Raw genomic sequence first — 20,687 nt, forward strand, 5'->3', positions numbered from 1 at the left:
GCTAAGGTTTTGCCTGCCACCACCCCTATTCCTTAGAAAAAAAAAAATATCTCTGAATTACACAACTCTGGGTGAATTTTGCTAGCTGATCCAACTTGGGCAGTCACACCTCCTCTAACTCTGACAAACAAGAGGGGGTAGGAACATGGAGCAAGAAGGAAGGAAAAACAGGACTGCTCCTTACAGCAGCTACTGACCGCCTTAGGAGCAATTTAATGAAACAGTACCTCCCTTGCCTTTCATTTGCCGATCAGGAAAAATTACTATAGTTTGTCCCCTTGCCCCTGTATGTTAGAAGAGAGCTATATAACCCTGCTTAAATTATGCACAGCGCTGATACTCTAATGACCAGAAGCTAAGCAAGATTATAGGGCAGATCAGGTTTCCCTGAAATTACCTAGGAAATATGCAGCCTGATTTGAGACACACGGAGGTAAATCCTAGAGATCAAAACAAGAGCCCAGCAGCTCCAGCACTGCCAGGAGAGTAGACGGCAACTGTACTGTCATGGTGCACAATGATCTTGCCTCTCAAGAGGATTATTTTTTCATTAGGCCCCACGGGCTGGAATTTATTTTTGTTTACCATGGCCTATATTTTTCTTCAGTAAAGCACAGCTGCACTTAGTGGTTGTCCGTCCTCATTTGCTTATGCGAAACAGTGGTGTCAAAAGTGTTATTTCTATGCAGCTCACCCCCTGACTTTTTAACTACTCTGTCCTGTCAAAATGCAAATTTATTACTAGAGATGGTGAAAGTTGGTAATAACTATGTTTTACTCTAAGTCTAATAAACACACAACAGGATAAATCAAATCATCATCCCCAATGGTTACCTTTTGTGTTATTTGTGACTAGCAGGAATACAAACGAATGTTGTCTTTTTCCTAACACAGAGATGCTTTTTTTTTTTTTTTTTTTTTCCAAATAATACTTCAGCAGCTCAGTAACTTTTTTCCACAAGTATGGGCTGCCTTTTTTTTTTTTTTTTTTTTGCATATTGTGTAATTCAAACTTTGCTTCACTAATAAAAGATATATCAATAACAAGTATCAAAGCTGCTTCTGCTCACTGTTTGAAGAAAAAACTTATCTATTCAAAAGATGAGTTCAAGTTAAGAAAACAACTTAGTTATTTGTTATAGAACTACAAAAATAACCAATGCCCAACCTTATCCATGAAAGAAAGAATCTTCAAGGACTCAAGCAGAATCTTCAAACTGAAACATGTGACGTTAAAAGAATGATTAAGACACTAAGCTTTTTCAAAGCTCTTGTTCAGTGTGAGGAAAGACAATTTGGTATTTATATTCCCACATAAATTAAATACTTAAGATTATAATTAGTACTGTTCAGATAAAAGTTAAAAAACCAAGCATACCATAAGAAGTTTCACATAGCTTTTGGCCACCATGTTCCAAGTTTAGCATGATCAGAGCTGATCAGAAACCAGGTGCTCTTTGTCCAAAGTCATGTCTGAAGTCTGTTTCTGAAGAAATGCTTGAAATGATACATTTTGTATTGAAAATGTGCTCAAGAAAAATAAAGTAACTGTAAGAATTGCCAAGGGCAGCCAGCCCCAAATGATTACATATTCTTTTTACAAAATAAAATTATTTTTTCCAAAGCAAAGGCCTGGTTTTTAAGTTTTACCCTTCTGTAATCATCAAGATTTATGAATGCCACTGAGACCTAAAACAAAGTATGTTTAAGAATACTGCTTCAGTGCTTTTAATGGTATGAACATTTAAATACAGCATACAAAACCTCTGGAGTTTACATCAGTTTAGTGCAAGAGCTCTGTTGGACACATGTTCTTCTCAGATCAAGTTCATGTTACTCATTTAGAAGCCACACGCTTGAAACACCCACTCTGAAGTGAGCTGATGGAACATCAAGCTTGGGGTACAGCTACCCTCCTCTAAACACCAGCTACAGCTAAACTGGTAGAAGAATGTAAAGGAGCTTTACCTTAAATTGCCAACATGGGTAAATCCTATTTCTCCAACCCCGCAGCTCAGAGGATACTTCCATCACCAGAATTAAATTTTTTTGTTGTTCTAAGGTAAGAAGGGAGTGGAAGGGTATATTGTACAGCCCGGGCAAGGACGGGAAGGAGAATGGCTCAGGTAAAGGAACAATTGTTTCGTGGCCATTTCCTTGTGTATCCTGAATCCTGTAGGGGAAAATAAGTTTTGAGATTTGATTATTGGTTATCAGGTGACTTTACTGCCACACCACAGTCTGGGGAGGTGAGGAGCGGGGGCAGAAGAGAAAGTCCTTCCTCCTCCACAGACTCCAGAGACCTCCCCAGCATAAAACAAGCCAGCAGAATATGGACCAAGCAATCTGGAAACAGTTAAGCAGCTGGCTCATTATACTGGCAGAGTTTAAGTCTTAAGTAAGGTGGAGAGATCTAAGGGATGATAAACAAATAGCTATCGATCACATATCCTGCAGTCTGGGTAAATCCAACTGAAGAACCTCTTTACACCTCACCGGCAGGATTTTAGTTTTTAGAGACAAAATGGATTTAGTGCTCGGTAATAAGAGATCAGCCTAATCTTACTTCCCTCCATACCTGCATTAGACATGTTCTTACTACTGGCCTAAAAATGTTTTTTTAAATCCAATACTGTTTTTACTATCTCCTTTCTATCCCCACTCAGGCACCAGGCTATTTATTTCAGATATATCCATTTTCCTAGTTCCTCATATTGTTGAGCACTCCTGAAGACAAAACCATTTAAAGCTACTTCAAAATTCTAAAAGACAACTTTGCCACAATGCCAGTCATTCTACCTGAACTAAAAAGAAAGTTAAAAGGAAAGGATGTTTTCAAAGATAGAACCAGGCACATGTTAATTCCCAGCTTAGCTACAAGCCACTGTTAATGCTATTGTGTCTCAGCTTCCACCCATAAAACTGTGGTTAAGTCTGCCCTGTTTCCCTCTTCCATGCTCTGTATTTTGGCTACAAATCCTCCCAGGCAGGGGCTACTCCATTTAAAGCATAGGTATGGTGTATAACAACCTCAGCTGGGGTCCGTATGTCCCAACACAATGCATTAGAAACATTCTGGTGAGTGAATTAATTTGTTTGCTGATTTTTAAATATTTATTTTTTAAACTAAAACCAAACACATTAGAGATACTATGAAGGCAGTGACTTGATTTAAACACTACCCTTATGTCACTCTATAGTTATACAGCATAGTATTTAGAGGCATATAGCTGGGATTCTGTGGCCTAGCAAGCTCTCAAAGCTAGCCCTGCACTACACAATAAGTGACTTTAATCCTATAGGTGTAGTAGAAAAGCCCTTCAAAAACATAAGTAGCATAAAGACAGCCTCACATAGCTAAGAGGTATAGGTAGTCCAATTTGATAGTTAACATGGAATTAAAGAGAGGTGCATTAAAAATGAGGGGGTAATCTAGGCAAACTAGATTCCACATCAATAAAACTTGTGACGGTTACTGTATTGAAGGTGCTATCAATTTATATTTAATTGATTTTAAAAACATTCATGCACACACTATACAATCATGGCAAGAGTGAGTAAAATTCCAGCCTTATGGAAGTATTACAGTGCTTGCCTTTTTTTAAATCAAGTAGATGCAAAAATTTTAATGCAAACTACTAGAATTACATAGTTAAACATCTGAGTTTCAAAAACGCTAAAGGTAAAGTTGTTCTTTGCACCTACAGCAAAAGACGATGAAAGAAAATACAGTGGTAAGGAGAAGAGCGTATGAGTCAGCTGTGATGAAAGAGGGAAGGTACTGGTGCAGGAAAAGGAAAGAGAAGAGTGACAGAGCAGCCGTTGCAACAAACGTGTCATCAGAAATAAAGTGTTCTTCTAGAAGTCTATTGAAAGGTCAGAGTGTCCTTAGTAGCTAAGAAGACGAAATCATCTGACTGAAGGTAAAATACAAATCTATTTAAAAGCCATTTGTGATTGATAAGAACTGGAAGACAAAGATGGCATCACAGTCCCTTGGCAAGAAAATTCCTCCAGATGGTATCTTTTTCGCATTAATGCTCCGGGGGAGGATCCTAGACATCCCAGCAGGTCCCATCGTGACTTTGGATTCAAAGCTGTCCACAAACTCAGCTGCTCTTTGGCTCAACTCCACTTTTGCTGCACATGCATATGGCACGCAGCAGTGCTACAGGACATTGGCTGACGAATGACTTTTAACTGTTAATTGCTGTCTCTTTAGATCACACCTCCTATACTATGTTTTAAAAGGCAGAAACCTGTCTGTAACCATGCCACCCAAGACATGGCTCTGAAAACCTCTGGCTCTTCATGTTTTCTGCTGCTAGTATAGAAACTTTAAGGATTGCTAGAAATCACTAAGAATTGTAACTCAGAATTAAGAAAGGAAATCTTAACAAGTGAACATCAGCTCATTTTGGTTATTCACACCTCCCAAAGTGAGCATCAAGATGACCAAAACGTCAACCCTGAGTTAAGCCCATATGAAATACCTTGGTTTCATTTGGAAAAATCAGAGCAGGGCTTTAGAATAGTCTCTAAATGGAAAAATCTTTACTCCCTGTCCATCACCAGCCTCTTTCACTCTACCTGTTGTGATGCCACCATGCCATCACCCCATCCCTCCATACATAGCACATTTATAGTGGGGTTTGGGGTTTTTTTTGTCCAGTCTAATTTTAGATTAATTGAGGGACAGATTTTCCACACTTTCCTCTGGAAGCTATTCTCTGAACCTCCTGGAGCTCATGGCCAATTCCTTCTTTCTTAACAATGGCTTAAGTATGGGACCTCTACCTCCTGTACACTGTTTATCATCAACTATTGATTTGTTACTTTGGGACAGCTTCATTGCTGAATAGCGTGTGGCAGTGACCTTATAGTATTTTTGCCTGCACCACTTGGGATAAAAGCAGCCTATTTGGAGATCCCAGCTGAGTTCAGGAGAGCCCAGGATCCTTACAGCACCTACTAAAATCTCTGCGGAGCTCCCCTACTATTGCTTGCAAGAGGGAGGAGTAGAGTTGAATATGGCAATCTCATAGTTAACTACACAAGAGTGCCTCAGTTTCAACAGCTGAGAGGGGGTTATTTAACAAAAGAAAATGACTGTACGTAACAAAAAGTCATTGACACCTCACTAGGATTTGTCTGGGTTAACGCAGACAGGGGTGGAGAACACCACAGACCTGAAAACAAGCACAGAGTCCAAAGAGTAGAATTTATTTGAATTCCTATGGATTAAGCTGCTAAATAAACCACATTCTTTCCTGTGAGCATAACAGATATAAATATATAGGAGCAGTCAGTCCACTGCAGCATGCTGAGAACCTGAGCAAATGTTATAACGCATGAAGGATCTTGTGCATGTAACATCTGCATCGCAACTGGGGTGGGGAAGTGCCACGCTGGGTCTGCGCTGTTTCCGAGGCTGACAATGCCCTGCTTGTCCCTGTGACATTGCCGGCCTGCAGGCAAAACTGGAAAGCGCACAATTTGGTAACAGGGCTAATTATCTGCCGGCAGATGATAAACTGCAGATTCCCATGCAGTAACAGCAAGGCCTTCTATTTTAACTAGCAAAACACTACAGCAGAAACACTGATCTGTAGTTACGATTTTATTTAATTCAATAAATTGTTTACTTTGTGTACACATCTTTCTCCATTTCCAAGTCAAATTAACACATCACTTCAGGTTAAGATAAGCAATACATCCTGAATTCTGATACAGGCCAGCATGTGATTATACTAAGATCAGTTTATAAATCCTCTTCATTGGCCCTTTGTCAGGAAACTTCACTATACACAAGAGGAAGTAAAGGAATAAACGAAAATCAAACATAGTATGCTTAAGGAACAATTAAAATGGGTATTTTAATTCACCTTTGTAACCTTCTAAGAGCTTTCAAATTTAGATGGCTTTAAATTACAACGATTTTGACAAAAAACATTTTTTCCTCTATGAAAGCTATTAGCAGGAAATTGAAAAGCTGAAGGAAAATGAAATTGCATTTTTCACATTTGTTATGAAGCCTATTCTAACTGTGCAGCAGGAGAGGTATTTATCATGCATAGCCTGTCCTTCTCTTTGGATGCGCTCTTCCAATTTGGACTGGAAGCACTATGTGTTAAAGCATCATTAACCAAAGTCACATACATCATCCCTCCCTCACAAATAAACACTGTAAACACTGCAACAACCACAGACAGACACTATAATCAGGGCCCAATGTAGACCTTGCGGCTCACACAAGACAAAGTAGACAGACTAAACTACCCAAAAGAAATCTTTTTTTCCCCTAACACATATCCATCTCAACAAAAGGGCAAGGCAATAGCCTTGCAACTGCTGAAAGGCTCCTTGGAGCTGGTGTATTGGGTTTGTGTGGCAAGGGTTTGGTAGCGGGGGGGGGGGGTTACAGGGGTGGCTTCAGTGAGAAGCTGCTGGAAGCTTCCCCTGTGTCCAACAGAGCCAATACCAGCCGGCTCTAAGATGGACCCACCGCCGGCCAAGGCCGAGCCCATCAGCAATAGCGGTAGCACCTCTGTGATAACATATTTAAGAAGGAAAAAAAAGTTGTGGGATAGGCAGAAATGGCAGCCAGAGAGAGGAGTGAGAACATGTAAGAGAAACAACCCTGCAGACCCCTAGGTCAGTGAAGAAGGAGGGGGAGGAGGTGCTCCAGGCACCAGCGCAGAGATTCTCCTGCAGCCCGTGGAGAAGACCATGGTGAGGCAGGCTGTCCCGCTGCAGCCCGTGGAGGACCCCACACCGGAGCAGGTGGATGCCCAAAGGAGGCTGTGACCCCGCGGGAAGCCCGCGCTGGAGCAGGCTCCTGGCAGGACCTGAGGATCTGTGGAGAGAGGAGCCCACGGAGCAGGTTTTCTGGCAGGACTTGTGGCCCCGTGGGGGACCCACGCTGGAGCAGTTTGTGAAGAACTGCAGCCCGTGGGAAGGACCCACATTGGAGAAGTTCATGGAGGACTGTCTCCTGTGGGAGGGACCCCACGCTGGAGCAGGGGAAGAGTGTGAGGGGTCCTGCCCCTGAGGAGGATGAAGCAGCAGAAATAACGTGTGATGAACTGACCGTAAACCCCATTCCCCATCCCCCTGCGCCGCTGCGGGGGGCAGGTAGAGAATCCGGGAGTGAAGCTGTGTCCAGGAAGAAGGGAGGGGTGGAGGGAAGGTGTTCTGAGATTTGGGTTTATTTCTCATTACCCTACTCTGGTTGGTTGGGAATAAATTGAGTTAATTTTCCCCAAGTTGAGTCTGTTTTGCCCGTGATGGTAATTGGTGAGTGATCTCTTCTGTCCTTATCTCGACCCACAAGCCCTTTGTTATAATTTCTCTCCCCTGTCCAGCTGAGGAGGGGGGGAGCGATAGAACAGCTTTGGTGGGCACCTGGCATCCAGCCAGGGTCAACTCACCACAGCTGGTCTATCTCATGTGCAAAGTACAGAACCTACACACACCCCTCTGGCCCTTGGGACCTTGCCACCTTAAGTCTTAGCACAACCAATTTTATTACCTGGCTTCTAGATGGATAGCGTTCTTATCCCTTGTATTTACACAAAGTTTCAAGCACGTAACAGGAGCTTTACACTGTGAACACATTATGAAAGAAGATGGGAGACAAATACCACCTTACACTGGCATATACAAAACGTAACGTTGGGACTGAGTGTTGTTTCATGAAACAGAGGGCTGGGTCATAGGGCCATATCATATAATATTTTCACAGCAGCATACTCCAAAAAAAATTTGAAATAGAGTCATAACACCGGCTGCATAGATTTATAAAGCAATCAGATCCCATGGTGAGAGGTATATGGAAGGATTGCTTTCTTCATAGTTATATTCCTGTCTCCTGGCACTAAATGCAGTATCTCTGACTACTAAATGCAGTCAGATGCAAAGCACTTCCAAAATTACAGAAAACTAATTTTTGAAACTGAATTCATTCCTGTTTAGTTTCTCCCCCTCCAAACCTGTCTTTTATACAGCACTCTTGGCCCCTAGCCCAGAGGGGTTGATCTATGCTCCAGCATTTTGGAAATCATTTTAGGTTGCTCTTTTTGCCATAAAAGAGAGGAAAGCAATGCCTGGGGTAGTGAAGAAAACGGAGCAAGATTTTCATCTCCTTCCAGGAGTCTCATGATCTACTTTTAAATCTTTTTCCATTACTATTTAATGGTATTATAATTACTGTAAGTCTCTAGCGTTCAGAATAACCACAAAACAAATACAACCCTGATTATGCTCTTATTACTATTTGTATTACAGTGGCAACAAGAGACTTTGTGCTTTACCAAAGGAACAGAGGAGTGTGCATCTCCAAGAACCCACGTCTAATCTAGAATGAGAATTTGTAGGTTATTACAAACATAAAAGACTGGGGAAAGGGGACAAACCACAGAGGTTGCTATACCTAGTTTATATGCTCTTATTTTCTTACTTTAGAAGTCTGACATTCTTCTTTGGAAAAGATTCTGTCCTTCATGAAACTGGACACAAAGATAATCAGCAGTCCTAGTCTCTAGAATTGGCTCAAACCTTATTGTTTAGGACAAGTTCTTCTCTAAAGTCCTTAAATACAGCTATCTCCCCTGCTGCCAATCCAACATTCACAACAGTCTTGATAGCTCTCTGCTGCCAAACCTGCCTCCAGTCACACTTTTTTGTTGCAACTAAGAAGTCACAGATTTATTTATCCTCTAAAACTGTGGGCTGTATTTATCCTCTGGAACTGAACAGGCATGTAGCAGTAGACCAAAAGCTCCTTTGCGGAGAAAGCCCATCATTTTGGAAGAAACAAAGACGGGTGTCTCTTCTGCTCAGTGCTGTTCACAGACAGTAAAGCAAAAGAAAACAAGTGTTTGATTTACCCTGTCACGTACTACGCTATTGAATGAGTCAGTTAATCAGAAGACCTAATTTTACCATTCCCAAGTGATTTCACTTAAACCTTGAAGCGTCATCCCCTTTTTTTTCAACAGTGGAAATACTACAGCAGAGGGGCTAGGTCTAAAATTCAGAGATGAAAGAAAGGTGGCAATGATGGGTATGAATTTCTCCGAGTTCAAATTTCTCTTCTAATTAGAGTCTTAATGCTTTCTTTTCCGACACAGAAATAGAAGAGAGTGTCTCATATTTTGAAAGCATTTTTAACAGTCCACAGTTACCTTCCCCTGCAGAGCAAACTCTCACTGTATCCACTAACCTGAATGAGCATTTCTGGCAGCAGCTCCTCCCATTGCAAAAGGCTGGAGGCTGGGCTCCCAGGGCTGCCAATTTAGCGTAATGGAAACCTGTGGGAGACTTCACAATACTTTGGGCAAAGCTCTGCAGATAAGACAAGACCCTGGGAGTTCCAGTTGGCTGACTCCGGTGTCGAGGGGATGTGCCAGCCTCTCACAGCAATTACAAAGTGTTAGTCCTGACTTGCTGTGAAGGATAATAGTTCGGTCACTAAAATGAAAAAATACTGGCAAACTGTAGCTGCCTTTGTAGAATCAATTTACTTGAAAGAGTTGGGAAGGCAGAATAGATGAACTAGTTATGAGCAGCTCACCAACTTTTCCATCTGAATTGTATTTTAACCCACACAACTCTAAATAACAAAAGCATCAGTAGATGCTCTTTCTATACTACACATCAATGGCCCTTACATGAATCTATCATTTCAGAAGATGAATCTTTCCTTCCTGAAAACTTTCAGATTGGCATTTAAAGGCTCAGGGTTTACATTAAGAGGCGATAGGTAATATCCTTTTCCCACCTAGATTCATAGATTGCAAGTAAAAAATAACTCTGAAAGTTATATTGTAAATTATTAGATTCACAGTCTTTGAAGACCTGACAGGTTTTTTTTCCCCATTCTGACTTGAGTGCTAAACAGCAGAGCAAGTGCTATCAAACATTTAGAGTCTATCACACCTGCTATTCTGTGCATGTTCCTCCCCAGCAGAGCTTAGAAGGACATGCAGCAAATACTTCCAACAAACAAAGCAAAATTGCTCCTAGCCCAATAAGTGACCTTTGAGTACTGTAAATTATTCCTTCCCCCACGCGCCCCCCCCCCCACGCGCCCCCTATTTTATTTTCTTTATTTTTGGATTGGAGAAGTTCACCTAGCATGCAAACCCAGGAATCAAACAAACAAGTTCTCTTTCTTCAGAGAGTCTAATCAAGGTACCTCCCACTGGATAACTGCAGGACAAAGCCTAAAACCCAGCCTGGAAATAATCTAAGATCTGAAAATGAACTAACAGAAATTGCTTATTTAAGTTCATAAGCCCAAGCGTGTAAAACTTGGAGCACTTCACTAAATTCTTCCCTGGGTAAAAGAACCTGAAGTGAGCAGGAATCATATGCAGCTGAGAAACCAAAGCTTTTTTTTAGAAAAGGTTGTTAAACACAATTTGCCATAAAACATGCTTCAGTGGAACTTTTCTTCACAGCCCTGTGACGTGAACAGTGATGCAGAAAATTTTCTGTTTCTTGTGGAGGTCTATCTTACAGCAAGATCAGAGAAAAAAAATATTTTCAAATTCAGATTTGCAATGGCAAGCCCATAAAGCTGGCAGAAAGGCTTATGGCAAGCTCTGGTATTACATGTTCTTTTTGTCTTTGTTTCTTTAAGTGTGTAACACATGTATACCAACACCTCCACTGACAGGCTCACTTTACTTATTTTTGCAGATTTAGGATTTATATACTTTTTGGACTACTGAAAATTGTGTTTAATTAGATCTTACACCTTCTTTACTTCTACACACACAGTCATTTGGCTACTGAAAGACCGGCCTTGCCACGCATCCACAATTTAATGACAGCTATTGTCAAATTAGTGTTTTCAGATGCTCTAATTTCACATTTATCTTTTGCCAGAATTATTGCCTGGCACTGTACTAAATGAAGAAAAAAATTTATTCCAGCTGATATGTGACAGCCATCACAGCAAACAGAAGTCATACAGTTTGAGAACATCATTATAAGCTGATCATCTTTTAAAAATATTTAACAAAAAGCTCCTGGGTCTGCTTTAGTAGCTGAACCTGAACTGAGTGAGGAAGTGACTGAGCAGAATCAGACATTCTCATTAAGTAAAATTAGCCAAGTGCAATTTGCCTGGCTGGTCCCCTCTATGTATTAGCATTTATATTCAGCCAGTGATGAGCTTAATCAGGTTTTTCAAACAAAAAGAAAAAATGCCCCCTGAAAACATAAACCTATCAGGTTTATTAGTAACAGATTGCACTTCCATTATAAAAAGGCAGCTAAGAAACTGAAGAAAATTGTCTGTTCAGAAGTGCATCCTAGTAGCTAATAGCAATCTTTCCTCATAGCAGGAACATGACCTCACATACTTGATAGCTGATTGCTGTCAGATTTACTGAAGACAAAAGGAGACATTTTATTAAAGGGCAAATGCCAGGAGGCTTCCCACAGCTGCTACAGGGCCTCACTGGAAGGGACAGGTTTGCCCTCTGATTGCCAAGATTATATCACAAGGTCTTTTTTCCCCCCTTCCACAATGAATGCATCTCAAAGAGCTGTCGGGCTCAAGAAACAGAAAAAGAAACGCAGCAGCATCTAAGGAGGTAAGCATCAGCAACAATGCCGATGTGACAAATAAAGAGCAGAAACAACCCCAGAGAGCCTGGTCCTGCTGGAGGGCACTTACCTAAAACAGCAGCAGCAAAACTGAGCGTGAGGGGCAGCAAGAGGGCATACGAACCCAGGGCCCAGAGATGGCAGAAAGATGTCTGCTTGAGCTGAGCACGTGTGATGATATCACTATCAAATTTAACCCCGCAGACCTTCCGAACATGAGAAAAGCAGCAGAAAACTTTGTAGATTTTAAGACAAGCTATTGAAAGTACCACCAGTAAAAAAAAGGTTCCACAGAAATAGCTTGTTCTGTAAAATTCAACTTGCTAACGGCCCTTTCAGACAGATGGGCACCAAGTACGTCCAAACACGTACTGAGAGCTTTGAAATTTTTTATAAATTATGCCTCAATGCATCCTGGTTTACAAAACACTATAGCAATGAAAGCTGGCCAAAAGAACAATATGCTGCAGCCCTTCCCATGTGCATTGCACACATACTAGGTAATAGAAAAAAGGCAATTTAATGATAATCACCCCAGAATTACACTTTGTAACCCCAGTTATTCTCTTAAGGCAGACAACTGCTTTATCTGAGCAGCACAAAATGAGCCTTTGACCCTCTGTTGTTCATTCCAACACTCTTCTCTCCTTAAGTCCATGGTTAACTGTTCTCTTTACAGCACGTTTCTATAGTGACCAACTGCTAAATAGATATTCAATATCTTTCCCTTTCCACCTGCCTTACTTCAGACTTGGGAACTTAAAATGTTATTTAAACAACATTCCAAAAACTGAGCCTCAAGCTGTAGTAAGATGGTATGGTAGACTACTTCATTGCTCTAACCTCCCCAGCTCTTGCAACAATGCAAAACCAAATAAATGCAGCATTTACAGACAAAAGCAAAATTCTTCATGGCTCATTAACAATTACTTGAAAAGCTAATATATAAAGAACCAGGAAGAAATGAATTCCCAGTACCTTAGAGAAGTATCAGACTCCTCCTTTCAGGCAAGTATTTAATTTCTTCAGCAGCTTTTTGACTGTTTATTGTGCCTTGGTTACATTAACAGCACGTTGCCCCAAGTGCAGCAGCATTCCTAGAGAATAATAACCAAGATACACTTTACATGTGAGTAAAGCACTGTGTTCCCAGAAGAAGAGAGGGAAGCACATTTTTAAAATAGCTAATATGGCAATGAATCATCCTCCTGACTTAAAGACTAAAAACATTAAGAGGGGAATATAGTAGGTTGAAGTAAAAAATTTTAAAAAGGGACTCAGCTGGTTCAAGTTTTACACATGCAAATAAACAGTATGAGAGAGGAAACACAGAGTGAGACACTTGAAGTAATGAGTGGAATGATCAGGTGTATCTATCTTCCTGGAGACTGAAAGAAGGAAGATATTAAACTGTACTTTCTGGTAAATTGTCACTGCCAGTTATTGACAAAGTTGTCAATTATAAAGGATTATTCAGAATGACGATACCTGAAGAAATGGGTATTTAGAAACACTTGGGACTAAAAGGAGAGAGAGGAATGTGCTGCAGGTGATAAATGGAGTGGATTGAAAGTAAAAGAGCAAAGAGGCCAGCTTCAGTGGGTATAATTAAGTATCCCTAATTAGCATATTAGAGTACTGCAATGAAACCATATACCTACTTTCAAAGCTGGATTTTAGAAAATAAATGTAACCAAGTGGATGAAAGACCAAGAATGTTCTATGCCATAGGACTGCCTGGCATAGAATTTATTCAGGTAACTTCTATTTTGCTAATGTTTAAATAACTTAGTTATATAAAAAATGCACTGACTGCCCAGGTCTGTAAGCAGTAAGATATTAAATCACCATTAGGCAGATTTTACTGAAACTGGTCAGACAACGCATTAGGAAAAGAGGACAGCGCTTAAGTCAATAGTAGGATTTCAAGTAGTTGAGTAATCATGTAGCTTAATGCACATGGATAAAGCAGGGACCAACAAGTAAATGGAGGGTAGCAACTGGCACCACAATGTTTTCAAACTGGTCTAGGAGTAAGAGCTAAGTTTTATTTTGAGACAGGGATGTGAAAAGCATTTTGAAATTCTTGGAAGAAGCCTCCTACAATATCACAAAGCTCTGTTCTATTAAAAACATACTCTGCTGAAGAGTTAGGGATATTTGCTAGCACAATTTTCTCAATAGAATGAAAGGTATTTCACTGTGTTCATGAAAAGATAGTTGATGGGTTAGGATTTTGATGCAATATTTGAAAGAGCTAGGCCTAAATCAGTTTTAGCATTGACTTGTCTGGTCACACAAGCTGTTTAACTCTTCTGTACCTCAATTTTGACACACAATGGTCCAGCAATTCCTACCTCCCGGGCATTTCACTAGGATACATGTACAGAAAACCAAGATATTATGGATATAATTGGAAGACTGCATGAAAAACATTGATACAAGAGGCTCTCAGATATTAGATATGACAACATGCCAGTGTTATACTACCCTTCTAAAATAATTTTGGTTACTCATATTAAATGTATATTCTCTGTTCCCAGCACATAAAGGCTTTATTTGCCACACTACAAGCTAGTGTGCTGTTTCAGCCTCAAGTGAGATGGGGCACTACGACCTGGAGAACTTACTTTCCATCCCTCTGCTTTGATTGCTACTGGGGCTTCCATCTGCCATGGCTTTTTCACACATTCACCAAGGCCTCAACCAAGTAATGCCTTGAGCAGAGAAGCTAGGGCTTTGATACATGCCACCAATAATATTTCTGCTTCCTAAGAAGCAATGCTATAAACCAGCCAACTGCAACAAGCTTTGAAAAAATACCATATGATGACTGAACTGGACAGATTGAAGTGAGTCTTAAATGCCATATTACAATCCAGATGAAAGAAAAAGGACTTGGCTTGGCCAAGCACAAAAATCAGTATTATATAAATGGCTCCCTCTCTCCCCACACACGTACTTGTAAATGCAATAGAAAACAGAAATGCAATAGGGAGGAGGGCACAGTGGTTGTTTTCCCAAGGATTACTAAACTTCCTAGCTGAACAGTACTTGTCTTCTGATTGACAAGTTATGACTATGACAATATGCCTGACTCACATTACATAAAAATGACAGCATAATAACATGAAGGCACCCTATTTGTCTTCAAGTTACTTTCACCGATTAGGAAGAAAAGATGCAGAATGCCAGCTGAAGGTGTTTAGGAAAGGTGAAACCTCCGAAGCAGAAGCTAGCAAAGACGAGGCAGAACATGTTGACAAGACAGAGAGGAAACTAAAAGATTAAATTGGCTACTGTTGTATATAATCATCATTCAAGACCAATGTACTTCAGAGACTGTACCTGCCTATCCAGCTCCTGCCTCAATCTGGGTCTGAAGTCATGGGAAAGTATAATACATTATTTCAATATAGTATATAATACATATAGTGTAACACATGGTATTAGCTTCCAAAGAAATCTTTATAATGGCTGTTGCAGCATCCTGTAAACAGCATCCTGTTGCAGGATTCCTCAATCTTTGGATTGCTGTCTTCAACTCAAGATAAAAAGAAGTTTAGGAAATAATTTAGAAAACCAACCCATGAACACTTAGTTTTGGCTTGCTTTGCCTTAATTTTTCTGTAAGACACGGTACCCCTCTGCTGGGCAAGAAGAGATGAAACAGCAAGGAGCTGTGAACCAAAACTGACTGAACAGTAGAACAAAATCAGCCTGTACAGACTGAAAATGACAAGTAAGGAAAAGCAACTGCGGCAATGTATGGCTGACCAAAAGCCTGGGGAAATAAGGAGCCCAGATACAAACCATTAAGCAAACAGCATTCACTATTTAGACTTAGTTCTCCAAACAAGAAAGTAACATTTTTCATAACATCTTTAAAATGAGTCACCTTGAAGGAACTGTCATCTTGACAAGCACCAGTTCTCTAACTCTAAAAGCAATTGTTGCAATATTTAGGATAACAGGAAGCAGAAAGAATTTCCTAAAGCAAAAGATTTTTGTTCATGAAAGACTAAATTATGAGCTATTAAGTCTGCACTGCATGAAGCTAGTAGAGAAATTTAGCTGTAACTTATGCATTCATAACATTGTTTTCCAGGAGAGGGTACGGCAAACCTTAAGCAAACCTTCAGAGCAGTTTTTTTACTTTAGGCATTACATTTATATGTATTTTTTTTTTAAATATGACAACCATAGTAAATATAGGACAATTTCAGCCATCAGCAGTGATGCAGATGAAAAAACAAACTCCTACCAGAGACATGTGTGATATCACATACATTTTTGGGAAATACTAGTTAAATTTTACTCTGACCTCTGAAGCACGGTAAAGAGAGAGGTTAAGTCTTCTTTTCATTAGCCCTGAGAGTGGAGTGTAGTTGCCTATTTTGTTTCAGACTTCTTGCTCCGTTCTACAAATGACTCTGCTTGGTTCTCTATGGGTTGGAATATTACTCATTTTTAAACCAAGGAAAGATTGCAAAAAAGTTTAAAAATAACATTCTAATAAGTGACTTCTAGGAAACAATTTTTTTGTTAAAAACATAAACACAAAACAAAGTTTGATAATACTTTTTGCCTTTTTTATTAAAAACAGTCATTACACTTGACATACATTTGGCAGAGATACATGACTGTATCTCTACTCTTCAGGAAACTAATTACAGACTATTACGAAGTGACACCGTGTATGCAATTACCAGGTTCTGGGTCAGTTTTTCATACTGCAAACTTCTGGTTTTCTTTCAGTTGTTCAGGTGATTGTGCTTTTAGCTTGCCTGTGTGATCAACAACAGTATATTGGCTTCAAATAAATTTATTTTAGATGTACATATGTGCACATAGTGCAAAACTGCATCCAGTAACTGCCACTAGATATTGAAGAGAACATTATTCTAGGGTCTTTACCATCCTGACAGACTCATCCTTTTGTACCACTTTTCACATTGAAGCCTGTCACTCCAAGCCTTTCACTTTGTTAACCAAAGTTTGTTTCACTAAGAAACAAGTTTTCTAAACCATTTGTTTAGGGACCAGCAAAGAGGACAAATTCACCAACATGAAACTCTCCAGAGGGGGAAAAAAAGTCTGTAGTGACAGAAGCAGGCACAGAGCCTCTGTAAAGACGAGTTTTTCTAACCAAACCTACACAAAAAACTTCAACTATACAGCAGCTATATTAACAAGGAGGGGCAGGGGGAAGAAGTATCTTTCCCTAGTCATTACCCACATTCTCAACAGGACTAGATTTACACAAGAAAGAATATCAGTCCATTTACCAAGATGCATTGTCCCATCTCCCGCTCTTGTTTTACGTCAACTGGAAGCTTCTTTTTTCAGTTTTTCTAAAATCTCATCTGGTGTCATCGATACCAAAATCTTCACCACTTTTTCACGTGATTTACCACCCTGGTTTAGACACACACAAAAAAACATCTTTCAGAGAATCATCACCAAATACACATTCCAAAATAATCTCACTGTAATGCCAACATATCAGATACTTTAAAAATAATTCTTAAAGTGTGGGTATGAAGAATTAACAGCAGTAAGAGATAGCTCATCAATGTCCTTTCCAGTTATTTGAAAGGTGGAAAACAACGTCTTATCTACTCTCGTTTTAAAATTGGATACAGCTCCCAGAGCATGCCCTGAATTTATATTCTTTTTATAGGCTAGAACAAAAAGCAAGGAGTGATAAGTTTCCATAATTGACTTGTGTCATCCAGAAGCAAGACGCCAACTAATTTGCATTTTTGTTTTTAAAAAGTGGGTGTGTATATATGTATGTATATTTGATAACTGTTTACTTTCTGATCTTTCTTCAGAGTTGCCTCCCACAGAGTATTAGTTACTCTTAAGCTGAGTTCTCAGGTTGATAACATCAACTAAATGAAAAGAAATCACATCGTATATAACCTATAAGACATTCAGATTCATACAGCAGTTACTTGAAATATTGACCTGTTTTTGCATTACTGAAAAAAAGCCTATTTTACATAGCAACTGACAAACATGCAACTTCATTTCGTATTGCCTGAAGACACAACTTTGCTAGTAGTCAGTAAACCATGAGAAACAAGTTACTTGTTAATCTGCAGCCTGGCAAAAAGTTTGAAAAGCCCACAAGGGACATCCTCAAGGAGGAAAAAGTCCTTAGCTCTACTACACAGAAATATAGCATGAAATTTAAAATTAAAAACAGATTTTTGAAGCAGTCTAGCCAGCTGATGATGAAAATCAAGGCCCTTGCATAGAAATCTGGTAACATCGGTTTTATACTGGATCATTTCCCACCGATTTCCCAACTTGAATTGGTTTTGTTAATGTTAGCACTTATCATAAAGCAAGTAGCACGTCAGAGAGCAACCAGTACCAAAAAATCACTTGCTGTTCACACCTAGCAGATCAGGATGGAAAAGTCTAAGCCACAGGTAAAATACAGACTTTACCACAATGCTTGACTGAGAACAAACAGTGGCTTATGAAAAACAAACACTAGCATGTAATTATGTGGACACCGTAGCTCAGAACAACTGAGTCAAGGTCAGACAACACTGGCCCCTTTGATGTTCAACTCTGCTTAGCACTTATGAGAATAATATAGTTAAACCTGAACATCCCTTCAAGGTAGGAAAACAGTGTTATCTGTAAAATGTTGATAAACAAATGAAGCAGTTTGCCCATGATTCAGGAAAAACAAAACTCAAACCTTCACATCTCTACCTTTTGGCAACACAGTGCTCAATTCATTGATCATGTTGCCATTTACCACTATCCTTTAACAGACTTCTACAACTACTACTTTAAACCAACAGACAAAAATAAATAGCACAATTTTTCATTAGGCTCTTATGTTCATAAACTATAAATGAACACTGCTGGAAAGACTGACTGTAAGTACAATGAATTAATAAAACAAATTATTTATTCAGCGCAATGAATAAAACAAAGAGTTTCCACTCACCAAAGTCAAGACATGTAAATTCCAATACAAAGAAACTCTTGAGGCCCAGCTATAATCCGAGTGCTTATATATGCTCTTACTTATATGTAACAGTTAATTGTCAGAAAATTTTCACTCAAATACAGAAGTTACTTCAAAAAAATGAATAAAAAGTTATTAATAAAATGCACATTCTCTGCAAAGCACAGATTTTGTGAACTGCATTTGGCATGAAAACAAGAGAATCTTTGAAGAACGCAGAAAACACGAACCACGCAAATTTGGAAAATGCATCATGATGAGAACTATTCTGATTAAAGAGCTCAAGGTCAGCTATGGTTCTTCCTACACTAGGTTTGTTCTCAATGAACCATTCCACTAACTCAGCTAAACACCTTTAAAGTGTCTTTTGGACTGAACTTGGAGAGCAGCTCCCTGTACTCAATGAGTGAGTTTAAAAATCTTGAATTTAAACTGTAGTAGGGCAAGACTGAAAGGAAAAAAAAAAAAAAAAAAGAAGTAGTACCTTCTCTAAAATAACTTCACTCTTCTTCACTTCTAGCACCTTAGAGAGGTAGCGACACAGCTCTGCATTTGCCTCCCCTTCTGATGGAGGTGCAGCAATAGCTACACCTACTGCCTCAGCTGTCACATCTATAACAAATATTTAAGGATTTTATGCTCAAAATATTCAAAACATCTAGTTATTGTCTCCTAAAAATGAATGCTTATGCTTTCAAAAGCATTTTAATTTAAAACCAAGGAAACTTATAGGTTAGCAGGTAACGGCATTTTTACACTTCACTAACTCCCTTAAGTTAAAGCTGTTAGCCACTACAAACAAAGATAACCTTCTGATACAAAGAAGAGCGAAGCCTTCAGACCCGTGTCAGAGGGCAGCTGTGAACGACGGGTTTTCACACAACCAGGGCACTGTTCTAAGCTCCTCTCACTCTGATGCAGGCGTAGCCCAGCTTGGCGTCACGCAGCATTATGCAAATCAGGTGACCCCACCAAAAAAAAGCATGATAAATAAGGCTGCCCAGAGAGCTACGCCATCATCAAAAATTTCATCGCTTTGCCAACTGAGCCTGGATACTCTACCACGGTCCACCACGTTAGTCCCATACACGTATCTGTCGAAAAAACAGTTCTAATTTGTACCTAAGCAAGTCCCGGTCTGTAGAGGGAGAACACGTTTTATTAGCTCGAACTTTCACAGTTCAAATAAACCCGCACAACCTCTCGGGATACAAACGGCGTGCACAAAATGACACGCGTCAAACCGAAGCGCTGAGCGAGCGTGCTCGCCGCAACCCCTTTCAAAAAAAGCGGTTCGGAAGAAGTTACATCGTGCTCACCGCTCCACCTAGCGTTACCTGCAGGGGAACGTCAGAGAAATGCTCCCGGCTGAAGAAAAGCGTGAAACGACTACTCTCGCTAGTTTCCTGGTGCTCTGGGCTTGGGGCTTTTTTAATTATTATTATTTTCTGGTTTTTATTTTACAGCTCAGAGGGCAGAGGTAAGCCGTGGAACTCCCGAGGAAGCCCAGTCAGACACAGCAGCTCTCCCGCCCCGCTCCCCAGAGGCGGCGGCCGCAGCACGCGCGCCCAGCCAGCCCAACGCGCCGCCCTCCCGCCCCGCCCCGCGTCCTCGGCCCGCCACACCGCCGGGCAGCCCCTCCCGAGATCCCGCCTCCCGGCCGGCAGCACCGCGTCCCGGGCGCGGGGAGGGCAGGCCCGCCCGCCCGCCGCGCCGGCGGCCCCACCTGTGACGGCGCTGCACCGGGAGCCGGGCTTGGCGCGAACCGCCACCCTCACGCAGCCCTCACCCGCCGCCACCACCGGTCCCGCGGCGGCGCCCGGTTCCGCGGGCCCCTTCCCGGCCGCTTTTCCCTGAAACAGAGGAAGAGGCGCGGTCACCGCGGGCGCCACCTGCCCGCCATCCCCGCCGCGGACCTCCCCGCCCTGCACCTTTCGGGGCATGGCCCCGCCGCCGCTCCGCGCCGCCGCCGCCAGCGGCCGACGGAAGCCGGCGAGGGCCAGCATAGCGCAGGGCGGCGCGCCGCGGCCCTTCCGGCAACACCGGCTAGCCCCGCCCCCGAGGCGCCAGG

At 40.9% G+C, this 20,687-nt stretch overlaps 1 protein-coding gene and 1 long non-coding RNA gene across 2 annotated transcripts; both read right to left on the reverse strand.

Moving 5' to 3' along the window:
• Positions 1–1,700: 1,700 nt before the first annotated feature.
• On the reverse strand, positions 1,701–15,198 carry LOC115342280. Its single transcript, XR_003923701.2, has 2 exons — positions 12,598–15,198; positions 1,701–2,173 (listed from the first exon to the last, which is right to left on the reverse strand). It is a non-coding gene; the product is annotated as an uncharacterized LOC115342280 (long non-coding RNA).
• Positions 15,199–16,197: 999 nt separating this feature from the next.
• Positions 16,198–20,684, reverse strand: C5H15orf40 (chromosome 5 C15orf40 homolog). Its single transcript, XM_030015312.2, has 5 exons — positions 20,548–20,684; positions 20,343–20,469; positions 19,101–19,228; positions 16,908–17,037; positions 16,198–16,406 (listed from the first exon to the last, which is right to left on the reverse strand). The coding sequence occupies exons 1-4, from the start codon at positions 20,620–20,622 to the stop codon at positions 16,945–16,947; spliced, it is 423 nt and encodes a 140-aa protein (XP_029871172.1). The 5' UTR covers positions 20,623–20,684; the 3' UTR covers positions 16,198–16,406; positions 16,908–16,944.
• Positions 20,685–20,687: the final 3 nt, after the last annotated feature.

This window comes from Aquila chrysaetos, chromosome 5, assembly GCF_900496995.4.
Source record: "Aquila chrysaetos chrysaetos chromosome 5, bAquChr1.4, whole genome shotgun sequence".
NCBI classification, from domain to species: Eukaryota; Metazoa; Chordata; class Aves; order Accipitriformes; family Accipitridae; genus Aquila; species Aquila chrysaetos.

Excerpts from the sequence above, each read along its gene's own strand:
- C5H15orf40 (XM_030015312.2), bottom strand. The coding sequence starts at position 20,622 with ATGCTGGCCCTCGCCGGCTTCCGTCGGCCGCTGGCGGCGGCGGCGCGG. Across the intron at positions 20,470-20,547 it reads GCGGGGCCATGCCCCGAAAG|GGAAAAGCGGCCGGGAAGGG; the intron begins GTGCAGGGCGGG and ends CCTCTGTTTCAG. Across the intron at positions 19,229-20,342 it reads CCGGTGCAGCGCCGTCACAG|ATGTGACAGCTGAGGCAGTA; the intron begins GTGGGGCCGCCG and ends TATTTGTTATAG.